Genomic DNA, 20,489 nt, shown 5'->3' on the forward strand with positions numbered 1-20,489 from the left:
GCCGTTAATTCTGTGTCCCTCCAGGTCCAGGCTGCAGAGGTTCCGTCAGTACAAGACTTGTGCCATGACCTGAGTCCAGGAGACTGGGTCCTGGTGAAGAAGCATGTCAGGAAGAACTGCTTAGACGTGCGTTGGCGAGGACCGTTTCAAGTCATACTTGTAACAAATACCGCAGTGAAGTGTGGAGGTCTGCCGAATTGGATACATGCCTCACACACCCGAAGAGTGCCAACACCTCCAGAAGACACAGCTCCTCTCTCGGATGAGAATCCGGCGGGAAGCGGAGAAACCATAGAGGGGAAAAGCCAAGCTGTGGAGGTGATCGAAGAAGCTGAAACTGTGTTGGAACAGGTCGACGAAGGTCAAGACACTAGCGAGATCGAAGTCATCTCAGGAGAAGACAGTAACTGGGAAACTGAATCGGAAACTGAGCAAACTGAGAGTGACCAAGAGACGGGTCCTGGAACAAGGAGCGGAAAGACGGGAAGCGACAAAGCCGTTTGGCCGGAGAGAAGGAAAAGGCCAAATTCGGAAGGAAAGAACGAAAGAACTCTTGCTCCTGTCGCTGAAGAGTCGGATCAGGAGGAAGAAACGGCAGATTCAGGAATTGAGAGTCCACGAAGATCAAGAAGGGTACGTGTGCCCTGCAGAAGGTACGCCACCCCAGAGTGGACTTATCTAGCAGATGTATTGGGGACAGAAATCTGGGAGAGTGAAGAGCGTGAAAGTAATCGATCTCGATCCATTTGTGGCAGTGGAGATATGGATGTTGGCACCTGGACTCGAGACTGAGGGGTTACTGACTTTCACACTTCCCATACCCCCACGTTTGAGTAAAATTCAAGATCTAGTGCTAAAAAGATTACAGTTCCCAACAGCTGGTCAACAAATGACAGAAGAAGAAGAAAAAGTTATTCGCTTTGAACTATTAATAATTGTTGTGAAAGCTGCAGGTCCGAGAATAATTGTTGATGCATAAAAGACTTTTGTACGTATGTTATAAAGAAGAAGATAACCTAGCACCGAGTGGAAAGAAGAATAAAATTAGGGATTACATTTAGAGGACGGAGAAGGGCTAGGGTTGTCTGCCGCTAAGAAGAGAAAAGACATTGTTGTGAAAAAGATACCTGTAGATAGAAAGCACTTAAAAAAAAAAACTGTGAAAACAAAAAAGCAACTGAAGACTGAACAGAGAGAACTTTTGCTAAAGAAACGAGGTACGCTGTTTTGGTAACATGGAGAGCGGCAACCCAAACAGGAAAGCTAGATGTATAGTAGGTGCACTTATAGCGATAGTGATATCTCTCATAATTACAGTAGTTACAATATCGTACATAATAGGACATGAGAACGATAGAGACATAGCGAATGCAAAAACGGTAACGACTTTGAAACCTGCTCTTGTGGGAAAGAAGGAGGAGAGCACTGTTATACGTGAAAAGGCGTTACTTGCAGATGAAGCTCGTAGATTACATATAGACGAGTCACAGGGAAATTTTAGGTCAAATGCATATGCCAAATTATTGTACGAATATATCGATGCCATGGAGGCCAAAGATTGCTACGTTTGTATGCAATTGCCGGCTTCTGTAGACGAAGGCATTAGGTATCACCATCTCCCATTGACTTATGGGATAACATGTAGTTTACTACTTAGTATATTTTATGGTAGAGAAGGATTCGAGTACTACTTTTCAAATTATGATTCGGTACTGCCTGAAGTTCCGAATTATAAACAAATGAATAAGTGGGACTACTACAAAAAGGAGGATAGACTAGCTAAATTCTTTCTTCCTTGGGACACATTAGATACATCATATGCACGTAGAAATAATCTGACTTGCAAAGTATCAGAAGTGGAGAAAAGATTTATAGCACAAGTGGATGATCGATGCAGACGGCAGAAGATTCTAAAAATGTCAGGACAATGGAAAATAGACTGGACAGAAGAAGAGAAGGCACATAAAAAGAAAGGTAGCAATGGTCCAATAGCATTGGATAGAACGCAGAAAGGAAAGTTATGTTTAGCTCGAAGCAAGACGTATTACGAGAGTGAATTTGTAGGTGAAGTTAGTTGCGAGCACTCTTTTAAATTAGAGTATTACACGAAAGATTTTATGAAGGGAATGCAAGCTATTCCGAATGTATATTTTGTATGTGGGAGAAATGCCTATGTAAAACTTCCAGATAATTGGTATGGTTCGTGTTACTTGGCAATTGTCTTCCCCAAAATATATCATGCAAAGGATTTAGCGATGATAGAAGGAAAGGCTTCGAGGAGAACGAAAAGGGAAGTAGGAGATGCAGAAGTAGTAGGAGATGTATTTGGAGCGATGTTTCCGTTGTTAGGTTTGATTCTTAACGATGTTAAGATTAGAAGGTTAGCGACAGTCGTGGATAGATTGTCTGCTAGTACTGCAAGATCATTAATGTTAGTAGAAGGTGAGATGCAGTCGATTAGAGCAATGGTTTTACAGAACAGACTTGCTTTAGATGTGATATTAGCAAAGGAAGGCGGAGTTTGTAAAGCTTTGAAAGTTCAGGAATGTTGTACTTATATTCCTGATAATTCAAAACCACTTGAGAAAGTCATACAGAACATTACACAGATTCATCAAGAAATTGAAGATTTATCAAAAGTAAATGTTTGGGAAAAAGTAGGAAATGGAGTGGAAAAAGTTGGAAGTTGGTTTGCTAATCTAGGCAAAGGTATAGTTTGGTATATTTTAAAGCCTGTATTAATAGTATTAATTTGCATAATTACATTATTAGGATTAGTAAAACTGTATAAGTGGTATAGGTCGAACAAGTTACAAAGATCGATGAGAGACCAAGAGAGGAGACTAGCTGTCCTACAAGATCAGCAGTATAAAAGTCTGAGAACACTTGAATCGATAAAAAGAGGAACTGATGTAACTAGTTCAGTATAAATGATGTATTCAAATTGCTTTTAGTGATGACTCCTAAAAGTCATCAAAGGGGGGAACTGAGAGAGCGCAATTTGAATGTAGAGTATATCGTAATCATATTTAGACGTATATGTTATAAACGTAGGAATGAAACGTATATCGTAATGTAAAGTTGACAATTATGACATAAAAGCCAACGAAAATGATAACATGATATAGGAAATGTAAATGTATTCACATGTTAAAATGCATTAGATTTAGAAGGCCTGTATACATGATGGGTATATGTAGGAATGTAGAAATGCTTATGAAATGTAGAACGTACACAGTAGGATTCGCGTATATGGGTAACTTTAAATAGGAGAAGCGGCGAGAAATGTAATGTGGAAAAGCATAAACGCACATGATAATGTAACCAAGGAGAATGCATAAGTTATATTCTATACAGTTGTATTCTATATATATATGTCTGATGTAGAAGGTATTTAAGTATAACTAGGGCTTTTGTTAAAAGTACGAATATATGAATGTAGGCCAAAGGTTATACTGTATAGAGGGTTTCTGTAGGAATGTTGGAAGAGTTTAGGTCATTTGTGTTTGTAACCTGACTGACCAAAAGTTCGAAGGAGCATAGTCACAAGAATGTAATTTAGAGGGTTGTAAAAGTCGTAAATAGTTTGATGTGGACGTGAGAGCCGAGAAGTCTAGCACTTGTTAGATTTAAGGTGACAATGCCGGACGGAACATGTTGCTCGAACGTGAGGAGAGGCATATGTTGAAGTGGACTATGTTTTGACAAGACCATTCACATGATCTAGAAGGTTAAGAAGTGTACAGATAAGTTAAGGCCTTGTCCAAGTTTCTATGACACTTGAGCCGAAAGAATCAATAAATGTCGACGATGAGATGATGAAGATGACATCGAAAGGAGAAGGGTCAACTTAACGAACGACGCAAGGAATGGACCAATGGAAGAAGCAAGAAGTTGACATCATCGGGGGAAGTCCGTGGTGGGCGTCAAGGGGCGTTCCACCCACACTGTGATTGTGTATTTTAGGGACAGCACCCCGGGGAGGAAGAGAGCAATTGGGAGATTAGGAACAGCGAGACGAATTGCTCAGAGCAAGGGCGAAGGGCAGATGCCTTGAGCAGATGCGCTAGGACATCAGAGCGCAAGGGAGCAGTAGGCCGAGGACCCTTAGAGAGCGGATGGGTAGGCAGATAGGGTACTGCTTCTGAAACTTAAGATTTCCTTTAGAGGCTAAAGAGAGTTTGAACTTCTTTGGAAGTCAAACTGCTGACACCTTTTTAGGGAAGAAACTAGCGAAGTAGGGTTGACACATAGCATAGAGTAGGGACAGATTAACTCGATTATTGTTTTTGTCTTACTGCAGATGACGCAGAAAGAACCACTTCACACCGAAGCTTAAAGCGACAGAGATTGTAACTGATTTGTATTTTGTATACCTTGAGATTTTATCCTGAGTGGATTGTATCGTATTCAAATTAATCTTTATATAAACTCTTAAACTTTATCAGTTGTAAGTGGTTCTTCCGAGTGGCGTCAGTTAATGGGGTTTGTCTAACCAAGGCGGGGGTGGTCCTTTCCTCAATGACAGATAAGAGCGGTCCAAAACAGACGAATGGGATTCTTTATTAAATTTATCATACTCATAAATTGATATCAAAATCTCATTCCCCGCAGTTGCAATAGTACTTAATGACTTTGCTGCTTTATACAGATGGCTTTACACTACCTTAGAATACTAACTGCAATGACATCCGTGCCAGGCTGGTTCGCAACGAGTAGCGTGATTTGAGAGGGTGTGCTGAGCTTGGAGGTTGATTGCTGGATGTGGCTCCAGTCCCAGTTGCCTTTGTGCAAGGGTTATCAGATCAGTTTTCATTAGTCCCAACCATTATGCTTGCTGTATGTTGACACTGTACTATTTTCTTTTCCAGCTGGACGAATCGTTTGTCTCTCCTGACTGCAGCCAGATATGCACGTGCTCAGCAGCCGGAGGAGTCTTTTGTGAGGCGCTATCATGTGCGGAGGGCGAGTCCTGCACGTTGACGCAAGGCGTTAGAGGCTGCTTCCGGAAGGAAGGCAAATGCACTATGACCCCAGGACTACGGTTCAACTCGTTTGACGGCATGTCAGGCATGGTGTCATACAAAGGACCCTATGAGGTGACTTCACTCTGCGACGACACATCCAAAACCTGGTTCCGCGTTGTTGTCGACTTCCAGCTCTGCAATGCAGATGGTGCAACGATGGACCAACTGGTCCATGTTTACTTCCAAGATGCACACATATCAATCGCTAAGAGCCAGAGGGCTTGGGTAAGTAGATGACAGACTAGTCTCCTTTCATACCGCTGTCAGGCATGTCTCTTTGGCTGGTGATGGCTCACCTGTGACACCACCCATAGTGGTAGCAAAGTCCATCCTTATTATTGTTGAATGAATAAATGAATGATGTAACTTTTAAAGCGTATGAATGTCCGGATGCGTCTTGGCGCTATGTGGAGTAGAGAAGAGTGGACGGTGTCCTGAGTAATGTGAAAGAGATCACTGATTAAAAATCCAGATTTTGAGTTGTTTCCTGAAAACAGGGAGTGCGTAAGCTATTTTCAGTTCAGGTGGCAAACGGTTCAGTTGAACAGCTGTGCCTGTGACTCGGAAAAAGCTTTTTACCCCCAGGTGGAAGTTTGAAAGTAGCAACCTTTACCAGTCTATCTGCACTTGAATGCAGAGTTCTACCTGGTATATGCCACTCAAGGTTTTTCTTAAATTAAGCTGGGGCTTTCCCGTAAGACACTGGAGTGTCTCTTAACCCCATATTGTTGACTCGGTCTAGTCCCATGTTTGTAATTGTTTCCATAGACAGTCTCGCAGGACCCACTAATACGGGCATGGATACTCCCCCGTCCGGGGATGATTTTCCCATCTCTGCCACCCATCACCTGCCTGGCACTGTTTTGCTCACCACTGCTCTATGGATGTTTCCTTTTTCCAACCACTACCTGTCAATTTTCTTCTTTCAAAATGTTCCTCCTCTCCTTTACCGCTCCTTACTGAAGGGCAGTCTTTTTGGCACACTCCTTGTCTCTACCCGCTTTGTTCTCTGCCAACTGGTCTCCAATTCTGCCTTAAGTCAGCTGGGCGGAAACTATGACTTGACAGTAAAGTACGCAACTGCCTTTGAAAGATAAATCTACGCATTACCTATCACCCTAAAATGACTACGTTTGTAGTAGAGTCCTTGTAATTTCCATCCTTTGGCAGAGCAGCGTGCTCATCCAACAAACAACCACCATTTGCTGTATACAAAATAGGTCAAAAAGGAAATGAAGGACCCAGTATCGAGGGATTCATTTAATGCCGCTGATAGAAGCAGAGCAAGCCTAGTGAGGAAAATCATAGAGTAAACTGAGAGTTGTAGAGTGTCCGAGAGAATCATTTAATGGAGAAGCTTGTAGCAGGGTTAGCCTAGAAAGGAAAATCATAATGTACACCAAGAGTTTTAAGGAGTCTGAGAGAATCATGTAATGGAGTAGTTTGAAGCAGGGTTAGCCTAGAGTGGAAAATCACAGAGTGCACCAAGAGATATGAGGAGTCCGAGAGAATCATTCAATGGAGTAGCTTGAAGCCGTGCCAGCCTAGAGCATAAAATCATAGAGTACGCCAAGAGTTGTAGTAGAGTGTCCTATAGAAGCGTTCTTTCAATTCAGTTCAATTTACAAGTGCTTTCCCACCAGGAGCCGGACAGCAAAACTAGCCACCCGTAGATGATTCCAACACTATAAAAGAGCTGTAATAAACTTAAATTACAAATGTGTTCCACAAAGGATGGAATCAATTTGAATACCTCAAAGAGCTGGTATAATGCGAATGAGATAGCAGTGAAGCCATCACTGGTCAAAATTAGACTTCTATAAATCCGGCAAGTTAATGTTTTAAGTAATTACCAAAATAATGTTTATTCATACAGTTTTCATTAACCAAAGAGCTCAATGATAGGCCAATTTGCCTGAAGGATATAATTCACTTTGGGCCACATGCCTCAAGTTACCGTTTTGCGATTTCCTACTTGTGAATCCTTGCGAATCGCAATTAGGAAATCGCAAAATGGCATGCATGAAAGTGGGTTTAACCCTTTCTGCGATTCCTAGGGGGTCGCAAATTACCTACCTCATGAATATTAATGAGGTAGGGTGCAATTTGTGAAATCATAAAAATCACGTGGATGGTGGCCTGCTGGGATCAGCAGACCACCATGTATGTGATTGCTTTTAAATTGCAATTTTCTTTGTAAAGCAGCCAGTTTTCTCGAAAGAAAAACGGGATGCTTTACAAAAATAAAAATTAAAAGTTTTTCTTTCATTTATTAAGAGCAGGCAATGGTCCGTGGGACCACTGCCTGCTCTTAAAAAATGCTTTTACAAACATTCACAAAGGGGAAGGGGTCCGTTGGGGTCGCTTTCTCTTTTGCGAATGGGTAAAATGTGAATGTTTTGCAACCGCATTTCAATCACAAAACATTCATACGTACCAATGTGATTCGGTATTAGGAAGGGACGCCCTAAACACGCCCCTTCCAAATACCGAATCGCAAACTCAAATTGCAATTCGGTAACATGTTAGCGAATTGAAATTTGGGTTTGATACACGTGAAAACCCTTTTTTGCGTTTGAAAAAGGGGCTGATTCGGGGAATCAGCCCGATTTTGAATGCAAAAAGGGTTGATACATGTGGCCCTAAAAGTATGCAAATGACTCTTTGCCAACGAGGCTGTTGTAGCTGAAACATGTTGGTTTGCAACTGTGACTGTGGCTGCAATGAAAGCATTCATGCACTTCTGGCGTCAATTGTGCTTTGACTGGGTCGTTTATTTTAAGACACATTCTTCACCGAACTTTATATTTTAAACAAACTATAAAACAAGCCTTGAACTCATGACACGATTAGTGCCTCCAATCCCCTTTGTAATGCTGAAAACATAATAACACGTTCTCTCACGCAGTTAGCATATAACTGGCAAAGCCAGTGTCATTTAGCTAATATTTTATTCCTGGCAACATTATTTGTATCACACCCTCGCCTGAGGAGCACTTGACTCACCTGCCAAAGCCACAGGATCTCTTGACTCACAGCCCAGAAGTTTAATAGCTCAACATGCAAATGTTTGTCACAGATCTTAGGAAAAAACTTGCAAAAGAAGCAGATCTTGACAGTTATTTTATCAGTAATCGGTGGTTTCGTAAAGAAAAAAGCATTTGCAATGCAATAGGTCTCGCATTTGCGAGAGTTTAAGCTATTGGCATTGTAAAGGACAATGCATTTTATTTATGTTTTAAAAGCCAATATAAATAAAAGGCATTGTCATTTACAATCCCAATAGCTCACACTCTCAAAAATGCAAGACCTATTGCATTGCAAATGTTTGTTTTTGGTTGAGTCTGCCCTAGTTGTACCAGGGTGTGGATAGGTGCCGATGATGAAACATGACACTATTAAGTGGGTGAGGCGTCTACTCCAAAATCTTTGATTTCCCCCCGACTGTCTATTGTGGCAAGTTAATTCTAGCAGCACCTTTTTGATTGTATTTGGGAGATTGCAACTAGGACCACTTTACTCTTGGTCTCTCCTTGTGAATGAACACATCTTTACATAGAGACACATTTTCATTGGGTGTTCCAGCCAGGAAACCAATCTTTTGCATCAAGATGTTTTCCTTGATTACTGTGCATTAACAACTAAGAGTCAACACAGGTTGTAAGACATTTTATATGACCACAGCAGAACTGACTACCTATTGTTTATAGGAAGGAATAAAGTTAGCAAAGATATCCATTAGAGCCCTGATCCCAGTAGCAGCTCCTGGAGGGAGTGCTGCTGGGTGGTGACACAGGGCGGGGGAGGGGAAGAGTGGGGGTACCAATAAATAAATAAAACTAATTTCATTGCACGTGCAAGAAAATTAATTTTATTGATTTATTTGTATACTTACCTCGGTTAGGTCATGTGAGGCTACTGGAAGAAAGCACAAATCCCTCCAAGGCCTTTTGCAACTATACTCTGTCAACATGGTCGGTCCTTCCAGGCACTACCCTTCTGAGCGCCTGCTGCCAGCATCCTCAGCACATGGCATGAGTGAGAGAAGCAGTAGTGTAAATACATTTTAGAGAGAAGGGGCAGGAAAAAGGAGAGTTAGGACAGAAAAAGACAGACAATAGCTACGAAGAGTCAGAAAAGTCAGACTAGTGAGAAAGGAGGGGAATTTGGCTTGTGGAGCTATGAGGAATGGGAGAGAAGAGCAAGCAGAGCAGAAAAGTAACGCCATGGAAGAGGGGTGAGACTGTGACAGGCTGATGAGAAAGGTGGGTAAGGTGGCGACAGACAGTATTGTAAAATGCCTGACTGTGACTGCCTGCACTACCGGCCTATTGGGGCACACGTCTATCACATGCCCATAGCCAAATGTATACTGGTCTGACTCCCGTCTGTGCACCCCTCCAATCACAGCTTGTCAAATTGTGTTATAAGGTGCTGGCTTTGCTCGTGTTTTTGTTTTTAGAGTCTGACGTAGCTCTAGTGGGAGGAGCAGAGCAGCCCTGAGAGGGAGGCAGTGTCCGTGCTTCTTAACGGAACCTCAGGACGTTAAGGGAAACCGAGTCCATTAGTAAAGAAGCCAAAGAAAAGCTTAAGTACAACGTCAAGAACGGAATCTCGTTAAAATAAAAATAATAAAACAATGGGCATTCAAATATATGTTTATTCCAAAGTTAGGAAGCAGGGACCTAATATACATATACATTCTAAGGGACTCCACCCTAAACTCAATACAACATTCAGAGACATTAGGGTTTCGAGAAATACTTACATTCATTTTATTATTCTTGGGGCTTTATTCGGATGACGCCGAGGTCAGGTAATCCACACTGAAAGCCTATAATAGCGTGAGTGTAGTAGTAGAAAGCTTTATTCGATTTTAAAACAGAATAAAATCATAAAAGCAACAATCAAAATGTACAATTTCATACACAATCATATACAATCATATACAATAGCGTGAGTGTTTTATACACAACACCCATCTTAAAAATGCACCTCTGTGTTGGATGACTATCTAAATGAAAGAGACAGAAGCTAAACTATTTTTCCATACATCGTTATTAATATATATATATATATATATATACCAGTAGTAGGTAGCCACGCTCTACTTTGTATCTGGAACTATAAATAATAATCCAAAAACTAGTGCTATCTTAAAGCTCACCAAGTTAATAAACACGTGGATAAGTATCCACAGCAATGATTACTAATTAGACAAGAAAACATTTACAGATTAAATGTTACAATTTCGTACTCTCATGAACTAATGCCTGCAGAGCTCTCTGTTCACATATGAGTGTCATTAGACTTCTGACGTCTCATGGCTGAAGGCAAAAAAACTCTGCTTTAGTTCTTTTTCGTTCTTTATATCATGTTCGTTCCAGAGGTTTACTTGTATTGTTTTCTCTTGTGACTTTGCTGAACAAGGATGCCACAAAAACAAGCATTTGCAATGCAATAGGTCGCCAATTTACGGGAGACCTATTGCATTGGCAACTTGGCCTCACGGACAGCGGGGGAGAAGGCACGAACATTGGTAGGGAGGGGGAGAAGAGAAGGCACGGACAGCGGGAGGGGGGAGAGATAACACTAAGCATAGACATAGCTGTGTGACTACGAAGGAAATAGTACACGCCCGTGTAACAACGAAGTAAAGGGGCCAGTAGCCATTGGAGGATGCCAATGACGTCATGGCCGTAGCAAGGCGGGACTAACAAGCCTATTATGGAATCATACGCCATCATTTACAAAGGACAAAGACAGAAGAAAATCAAAAATATGGGCGGAAAGTGGGGGCAACTTGTCTCCCATACTCTACTACCGCAGTCTCACAGAGCGAGCAGCGCATGCGCGCTGAAGCTAAAGCTCGAGCTAAAAATAACTTCAGGGCTGCTTCTCAGAGAATCCAGTCTCAAGGGTGTATTACATAAGCTTCCTAGGTTCTAGCCAATACATTTGAGAAAGCACTAGGAGGCATATTTATGAGCATCTTGTGCTACCATAGCATCACTGATTTTATTACGCTCCGGTGGTGCACAGTGCAGGCCAATATCTACAAGGCCACGCAAAGCCATCCTCTGTGGCTTTTCATGGCCTTGTAGATGTGGAGTAAGAAGCAGCAGAACAAGTCACTGCCTTGCCATACTCTACATCAAAGAGGCGTTCCATGGGTGTTGATGTGGATGTCCCCATGCAACACACATGGACTATGACGCTGCCAAAAATTTACAACATAGTGTAAAAATTGGAGCAGCGCCGAAAAATTACACCTTCCCGGAGTAGTGAAATGTTTATATTTCTCCTTGTTTTTTCCTCTTTCCGAATGTGCTCAATTCTACAGCAAACATAGAACGAGGAAACGGCCTCTTGTGGTTGTGTTTGTGTAGGAAGGTGCCCCTTCTTGCACAAAAATAATCATGCCAACAACACAGAAACCCTTGCACCATGGTGAAAGGGTGCCTGCGTTGGCGCACGGCTGTAATTTATGCACCGGCTGAAAGGACAGTAATACACAGTTTCTTGTAAATTCGATGCATTCCTGTCCTCTTGAATTGGCATAGGTCATCTCAGGTAAATGACTTGTGATGCTGTCCTACGCCAATTTTAAATATGCCCCTAGGTGTCAGGTTTAAAGGTAGTTGCTTATTTTCACAGTATAAAAATTGCTTTCCAGATCTTGTCCCCAAACGCTTATAAATGCCCCAGAAACTTTGAAGCAGGATCAGATTGACAAGGTGGATTGCCCAGGCCAGTTGAAGGGAGGTTTTTTGGGTGGACTAAGCAGTGCAACCGGCAAGTGCCATCCCTGTCTCCACTGCAAGCAAACAACGTAAAACATTGGTACTACAGCCTTTGCATTCATATACTGAGCCTGACCCGCCTCAGGCCGGCTAATTGTCAGAGGCAGAATGATAATGGCTTGCTCCTTCTGTCACCGCGTGAGCTGTCCCTGCCCTCTGGCTCCCTCCAGGTGTGACAGAGGCCTCAAGGAACTGCTGATGGGAAGCCATTAGCACTGGCTGTGCCTCTTCCTTTTCCTGCCAGAGGCTCAGTTCACACTGCATAAAACTACAAAAACAAGCATTTCAATGCAATAGGTCTCGCATTTGCGAGAGTTTAAGCAATTGGCATTGTAAATGACAATGCCTTTTATTTATCTGTTTTGCTAATGAACACATACATAAAAGGCTTTGTCATTTGCAATGCCAGTAGCTCAAACCTGTAAATGCGAGACCTATTCAAAGAAGTGGCCACTATTGTCCCAGGCTACTCGGAAAGTGAAAGCCCGCATGGCACGCTGAATGTGGTAGAAAAGCAAAGAGTTGTCTTTATTGTATAATTTTTAAATAGCACTTGTGATTATTTGATGTAATTGGTTTAATCTCTTTCTGCTGATTTGCACTTGGTAAAAATCATAGATCTCTTTACAAAGAAGATCAACTAGTGGGAATCCACGATATTATGTTTTAAAAATATTCTTTTTAACTGTTTTTAATAATTTTTCTGTACATGTATTTTTAATTCACATAATAAATATCAGACATTTTTTGCATATATTTGAGTTCAGGTCGTTGAGAAAAGAGAGCCAACGAGAGCATGCAATTGATGCATGATTGGAGTGATTAGAAATAGATTCCACTTAGTAGGGGGTATTCATTTGTTGAAATTGCAGTTCACCCTGTCCCCTATGTGCAATAGGGTACTTCTCTATTTGGGAAAATACAGAACCATCATAAAGAGAAATGTGCACTAGAAATGAGTGCAAGGTACAAATATTTGATAAATCAGAAAGAAAAATGAACATCGAAGAAAGGGAGAACAGAAAGAAGAAGAAAAATAGAAAAGAAAGAATTTATAAGACATAAAAAATAAAGAATACGAAGGAAAAAGAAGAAATAGAAAAAAGTGAATAAAAAAAAAAAGAAGATGACAAGAAGCTCAATGACTTTGGTCATACATAAACTTATAAACCTCAAGGGGTTTTACAATGACTAAGTGGGGTGGAGAAACGTTCAGACGAAAGAGATGGACAGCAGACAAAGTCAAACAAGGCAGAAAACTGAGCCACAGAGACAGCCATAAAGGAGAATTGAATTGCGGAAAAAAGCAGCAGGAAAGGTGTTAACAAGGATAGCAGTGAGAACTCTCGAAGAGATAAAAGGGGAACGCAAAGGAGCTAGTCATCTGGGGAGGATCACAGAAAGGAACTGACATCTATAGGGAGAAGAATCCGGATAGTAATCATATACAATAGTATCTAAAAAATAATGTTGCAAATAAGGGCAAACAACAGCATTAAATACAATAGAACTAGGAGAACTTTTTTGCAAACGGGAAAAAGTTCAGGATTTTCCCAACCCCATAGCATCTCCTTGACGCTGAAGAATAAACTTCCGTAGATCTTCTGGGAAGTCAAAAGAAAAGAAAAGGATCTTTCCTTATACGTCATTTTACAGAAACAGGGGTGCACCAGGCCGGATCGAGCATTCATGGATCGCAGGGCAGGGTGAAAAGACGAAAATTCCTTCCGATGAGCAGCAGTAGCACGAGACACATCTTGAGAGAAAATGATTTTCTGACCATTCCATAACATCAGTTTCCTCTGTATAGCTGCAGACAGAACCAAGAGTTGCTCAGTATATTCCAGAAAAAGAACAATCATTACTCTGGGGCGGCCCTGTGATGAAGACCCAGATATCAAAGGCCAAATGCTTTGGGCACTTTGCTGGTTGAGGCGTGTATCTTCCTTTAAACCAACTATTTGGGAACATGTGTCTTAAGAAAAGCAATCATATGTGACCCTTCCTCCTTTTCAGTAATGCCATAAAGGGCGTGTCCTTGCTCCAATGTTGTTTAATTAATTAAAGGTGCGTCCTTGCTCCAATGTTGTTTAATTTTTATACAGCGGATATGTCCCGGGCACTTACCAACGCTAATCTTATCTCCCTAAAAATCCGCAAAGCAAAGAATACAATATTGCAATAGGCGGATGACATTGTCCTCCTCGACAACTCAAAAATAGGACTCCAGAGAGCAATAAATTCCCTTCACTTATACAATAGCGTAAACAAGATGAAAGTAAGCAAAGCAAAAACAAAGGTTCTATCCTTTGGAAGGACCCTACAAAAAATAAATAATAATTAGTCCCTGAGTCCCTTTAAAATCTCTGGAGCCAAATCCTATAACTATCTGGGCACATGGTTTTCTGCAAACGGCGTATCAACAATACATAAGCGTCACTTAAAGAACAAGTCAGCATTAATAACTACAAGACTGTGACAACTACATACAGCCCTTGAAAGCCCATGCTCAGTGCCAATTAGAAAGGTGCTCAGGACAGTAATACCATCCGCAATTATCTACAGCAGCGAGGCCTTTCCAGGTCAACTCACCAACACCATCAAAAAATTACATCTAAACATATATAAAAGAGTGTTTAAATTGCCCTAATATACCAGGGGACCCTTGGTGAGACTTGAATTTGGCCTGGAGGGCATCATATGGTTTAGTATGGGGTCTTTTATAACGTACTACCACAGATGCATAACGGCAATGATTGGTACCCTGAAATACATTTTGCAAGACATTTTCAAACACAAAATCAATCCATGGTCTACTTACTTAAGGACAGCAGTAGAAAATCTACAAATCGATCTGACCACTCTAAATACTTCTTCAATTATGTCCACTGCAATAAAAAGTATAATGAAAAACAGACTAAACTACTTTCCAAGACCATGGACCTGCAAAAAAGTAATACTACATCGCCATTGGGTGCCCTGGCAGCGTCATACAACATTGAAAGTCAAGTCCGACTTAGGGTACAACCATACCTTAACTGCACAGTAGGGAAAGCTTGCCTGACTAAAATTTTGGCAGTAAGGATGCTGACATTACAAAATTAAAGACTTTAATCCTAACTGGCTGCTGTTCTCTAAAGTAGTCAAGTGTAGACTCCGCGGCTACAAATCAGAAACACGTTTACTTCTACTGTGCACTGTCCGACATTGCTCAACTGCCGCCGAACCTTATTAAAGCCACTCTCCTTAATTAACGGTATAAGAAAATGCAACTAAGCAATGATCTGGATTTTTAGCACAATGGTCCCCCTTGAATTGGCAAGAATAGGTACATTTTTTAAAGCACTGCAGGACTTCCTTAAAAACTCTAAACAAAGCACTTACATGATCATGAACTGTTAACTCTTAGCTTGTGGATCACGGACACTGATGCACAGTAGAGTTTGACCATGCCGTAATTGAGTTCTCTTCTTAGTTGAAACTTTTTATTTGTTTTATGGAGGATGTTTTAACTTACCATTATTCAATATTTCCATAATGGACAAAGGAAAGGGAAGAAGGTAGAGAGAAAGCCTGTACACCAAGAGTTTCCTCTCTTCGGGCATAACAAGCCATCTACACTATATGGTCTTGTCAGTAACCAATATTCTCTTCTGTTTTTGTATAATTATGTTTCTTCTTTTTTAAATGTTTTCTATTGTCATGGTTTTAAGTAATTTACACAATAAAGTTCGTATTGACTTGACTAATGCCATAAATTCTAAAGTTGTTACATCGATTCATATTCTCCTCAGCTTGTTACTTTCAATAGAGAGATTTCTTTGGACATAGACTCTATTTTACTGGCAGCATCCTGATCATCACGCAGTCTTCGCTCCACCTTGGTTACCCTAGAGTCCAAATTAAACCATTTTTCTTCTATCCGTTGGAGTGTAGCATTAGTCTCCATGACAAAGGGTTTCATTCATTTTAATTCCTCCATGAGATCTTTGAGGTAAAGGAGATTTAGAAGGAGAGGTAGGATACTTCTTCTGCCTTTTAGTGTACGCTCCAGATTCCTTGTGGGAGGAGGACATCATCCAGGGGGACACTTAGACCTTCTAACAAGCTGTATATTCCATAGGAATGAGACCAATCAGGGTAAAAGGTCGATAGCAAGCACCCATGGGTCTACAAAGGCAACGAGATATACACTTCAACAGACGAGCCCCGATATATCAGATTTAAAGATGACCAAAACAAGCTAGGATATAAATAAAAGTCATTTCCTGAAGAAACAGCAAAAAGGGAAACCTTGAAACAAAGGGTACTTGCCACATGTAAATAATGAGCCACGGGGTAGCGAAGAGGCACTGCGCAGGACCGCAACTCTGGTAGACTCAAAATGGCAGCCAGAACCCGCCTTCATGAGGAGAGCAAAGCGAGGGAAAAGCAGAGGAGAAAATGCTCAAATGGAGGGGAAAACCAGAACTACCTGGTCCCCCCACATTCGCTTCCTGATGCCTCTCATTAATAGTCCTGATAAGCTGCTTTTTACTGCGAGAAAAGAAGAAAGACAACTCCATGCGCCGCAAAGATTCAGAAGCCCCGGGCCATCTTGCAGGTGTTTCAGCCACGCCCCCTCTCTTGCGGGCGGTTCAGCCAAGCCTCCCTCAGGATTACCAATTTTGAATAAAGCAAGGAAGAGTTGTTCCATCAATCACAGAAGATATGTCAATCAACTCCATTTTGTTCTGGGAGGTGGCCAGCTCTCCATTTTCAATTATGGCTCTTACTTGCAGAGGCTAGCTGACTTCAAAGATGTTTTATGGCAGGCAGTAGTTTTGCCTCTGCAATTATGGAGGCACATGTTAGCCATTTTCCTTCTGTTCTCTCATATATGTAAAGTATGTATGCAAATGTGCCATTCAAGGCTCTCTGCTGCAAAATTACAACCTACCTTCATTATTTTAGAGGGATGAACATGAGCTCCGCTTCCCAGCTAAAATCTCTGAATCGGTGTCAGTTACCATCAAAGATGACTCTGTGGTGGTAGAACAGGAAAACAGGATCCGAGTTCAGATCAGCACAAGTGGGTCGGTGACAGTGACCGCCTCACAAGATATGGCTGAAAGCTTGTGCGGAGCATGCGGAAACTTCAATAACAACAAGGGGGATGACCTGAAAATGGCAAATGGAACGGTGGCCAATTCCATTACGGAGGTGATCACTTCCTGGAAAGCACAAGACCTAGCAACATGGTAAGGCCTGCCTTATGTCCACGATTCCAGTGTGAAATGTTTCTATTAGATACATTTGTTCATTAAAGAGGTTTCTTACCCTATTAGTTATCAACTCTAAAATAAATTGCTTTCTGTGAGATATTCCTGGCTGACTTTTAAACTTTGAAATATTGTATTCTAAATCTGCCGGTTCTTCACACCCCTCAGCCAAATTGTCCAATCAAAAATATGGGGTGTTTTGCATCGTGATTAGCCTTTTAGGGGTAAAGAAAATCCCACATTCCAGGTATTTTTTATTGGTCACAGAGTCACTGTATGCCATGCTTGCTTTGAGTACAGATCCCGATATAAATTAGTTAAAGTTTCTACAGATCCTCTACTCTGCACCCTCTTACATTTCTTCAGCAGTAGGAGTGAGTAGAAAGTCAATGTAATGGTTATTGGCTTTGTTTTATTAAAATAAAACAGCAAAAACCACATGTCTCTATTGTTCTTTTGGTACCATAAACAACAAACCAATTCAAAAAATGTTCATATATGAAACACAAACAATATTAGACAGACCTAGGGGTGTTGTGATGGGGTAATTTATGGTGAGATGTGTGTGCACTCAAACTAGTAAACTAACCTCTTCCTCTCACTCTTTTTCTTTTCAGCAACCCTTGAACTTTTCATCTTTGAAGGATTTTCCATGACCTCTATCCAGGTGTTAAAGGGAACAGAGAGAGGGATGAGGAGTAGGATATTCTACAATTCTTGCATCGAACTCAAGACACTCACCATTTTCTCAACTTCAATGATCTCTGATTTTTTTTCCTCAAAATTTGTTATTCAGATTCTCTAAGAAGAATACAAAATACAACATACAACATGCCAGGGTTTCTTCACATGTTGAACAGATACAAAGCATTCAGAGGTAGGTGGGGGCAGCAGGCCCAACCAAAGAAGGATCCCAACACATATCCTCGTAGCCAGAGGTAAGGGAAACACCGCACACCGCACCTTCCACACACATATCTAGGTTCTGGTAGAGCAGTGCGCGCTGAGAACAAGGTGGCCCCAATCCCCCTCCAAGCCCACTCCTGCAGTCAAGCAAGGAGGGGCGCCTACGATTTTAAATCAACCCAGTTCTGCTGCCACATCAGGTGACATATAAACTCAATTCTCCCTACCGATCACTCCCACCAGTTGTATCCCTCTCACTGACTCCATCACTTCCCACCCACACCTCCCTGCCATCCCGCTGCCCTTCACTTCCACCAAGCAGATCCATCATGCCCAACCACATTTCAATATCTGTCTTTGCATGCTCATCAGTACGCACTGTCCTGAGTCTACATTCCTCTGCCACTCAATGATCTATGTTGGTGGGAGGTTCTTCATCTGGGACAGGAAGTGTGTTCATTCCAAACAAGGAAGCTGTCCAATGTTTGCAAAGACATCCTCTCGTTTGACATGAAAGTTTATCTGTACTTCTTTCCTCAGCGATTTACACCTCAAATAAATTCTTTTGGAATGTGTTTGGGTTTAATCATGCTAATGTATTTCATAACTTAGTTGTAAATGGACGTAAAGACTGCACTTGACTCATTAGCTTCTTGGGCCAATTACAACAAACTGTAGCATTGAAATATTTGAGCATATGGCCAACCAAAACTGTATAGAAGAGGTTAAAAGTTTCTTATTCTCCTGTAAGTTATCTTTTATATAAAAAAAATCAAATATAAAAAAAAAACATTTATTGTTCAAATAGACCAACACTGTTGGAGATCTTTAGAGCCTTGCTGTAGTGACCGTTGATAAAACACTGTGTTTACACACCTCATTAGGTCCTGCACCTAAAAACAGGGAATCATTCTTTGTGCTCAGTTTGCAACGGTTACGGTCCTTAGTACACTATTTCCATAGGCAATTACCACCAGCCAGAAGCTGCTACAAACACGGGAGAGAGCACAATATGAGCTGTGCTACTAAATGTAAAGATAAAGGGAATCTATATAGGAGGGAATCTATATAGGAGGTGGAGAAGTGTGGCTCACTGGTTAGAGGAGGCAGACCTGGAAGCAGAGGTCAGCCCGGGACCAGGGTTCAATTCCCGGCTTGGCGGGGTCTTGAGTCCTAAAAAGATGTCCACGGACTCGACAATTCTCGCTCCGGTGCCTACTCGATTCACGAGTTCACACTCTGCGACTCTGGGCAATAGCTTGCTTAATCTCCACAACAGCCCCTCGCGGTGGGATGCCTGGCTTTCACCTTGTGGATACCCTGCCGGGGTTATCTCAGAGGGGAATACCAGGACGGGTTCCCTAAGCAAGCGCTTAGATACCGGGTCGGTGATTTGCGCTATATAAATACATGTACAACAACATCATATGACCCACGTAAGAGGATCAGATTCAAAAGAATAACTGACTGAAACACAGAAAGATAGACATGTACTAGAATCAGTGAATTTCAAGTAAAAGGCTAAAATACTATAGCTTATGCTCACGATTCCCTTTACATGCACCTGTCTGTAAACATTGTGACCTGAATGCAGACATGAATGAATGATATGTTTACAGAATCTATGCATATTTACTGGTGAGGGTGGAACTTTCAATCGCAGAAAATGCAGTGGGTGGCTTGATTTTTTAGTCATAAGCATCGGTTGGGATCAAGAAATCTGTCTTTTTCATAGAGTACAAACAACGCAAAGAACGCAAAGATTCTAAAAAATCTAAGACAACCTCCGCCCCTTCACGCCCTCGGGGTGGTGACAAGAATGGTGCCTCGGGCACCCCATTCGGGCAATTTGAAGGCCCAAAGCCCCCTATTAATATTGATACCGAAGATAGTTCAGATCCAGAGATACATCTATCTTATTCGTCTGAATTTAATACCGACGAAGACGAAACACAAAAAAGGGGAACAGGGAGCTCAGATGGGACATCTAAGGTCCCAGAGAAAAATATGGCCCTATTAGACCCTTTTGGAGATCCTATGTTCGACCCACTCTTGATTAAACATCCTCTGTCCCCTGAGTGGGCTCCTTCCCAACATGTAGGAGATTACCTCTCATTCTGGCTACGAAGGGAGATCCCACAAGAGGTCAGGGCAAGACTTTGTTCAAAATGTCCCAGACCTTCCCTGCCTAATAAGATAACCACAACGCCTGAGCTTGACCCCAAAGTGGTAGCTTTTATTTCTAAGACCTCTCGATACCCTAGAAAGGGACTAGATAAAGGCCTTAGGTCCTGCCAAGACCGCCTACTAGACTCAATTGGCCCAATAACAAAGATATTTGACATGGCGGAAACAGCTTATCTGGAGGACCGACAAGTCGACCCTAAAGAATTAAGAGAGTGGGTCCAAAGGGCTATATGTCTAATTGGTAATGCCAATACCGTCTTTTCTAGTGGAGAAGTGTGGCTCAATGATTAGAGCGGCAGACCCTG

At 41.7% G+C, this 20,489-nt stretch overlaps 1 protein-coding gene across 1 annotated transcript in view; it reads left to right on the forward strand.

Annotated features, from left to right (window-relative positions):
* LOC147701272 (IgGFc-binding protein-like) overlaps positions 1-18,665 on the forward strand; it is a 901,303-nt gene extending 882,638 nt beyond the window's left edge. Inside the window, exons 38-40 of the mRNA XM_086929332.1 lie at positions 4,872-5,252; positions 16,784-17,070; positions 17,709-18,665. Of these exons, the coding sequence (XP_086785458.1) occupies positions 4,872-5,252; positions 16,784-17,070; positions 17,709-17,718 (678 nt within the window). The 3' untranslated portion in view covers positions 17,719-18,665. The remainder of the gene's footprint in view (positions 1-4,871; positions 5,253-16,783; positions 17,071-17,708) is intronic.
* Positions 18,666-20,489: the final 1,824 nt, after the last annotated feature.

Source organism: Lissotriton vulgaris, chromosome 7 (genome assembly GCF_964263255.1).
Source record: "Lissotriton vulgaris chromosome 7, aLisVul1.2, whole genome shotgun sequence".
Taxonomy (NCBI): domain Eukaryota; kingdom Metazoa; phylum Chordata; class Amphibia; order Caudata; family Salamandridae; genus Lissotriton; species Lissotriton vulgaris.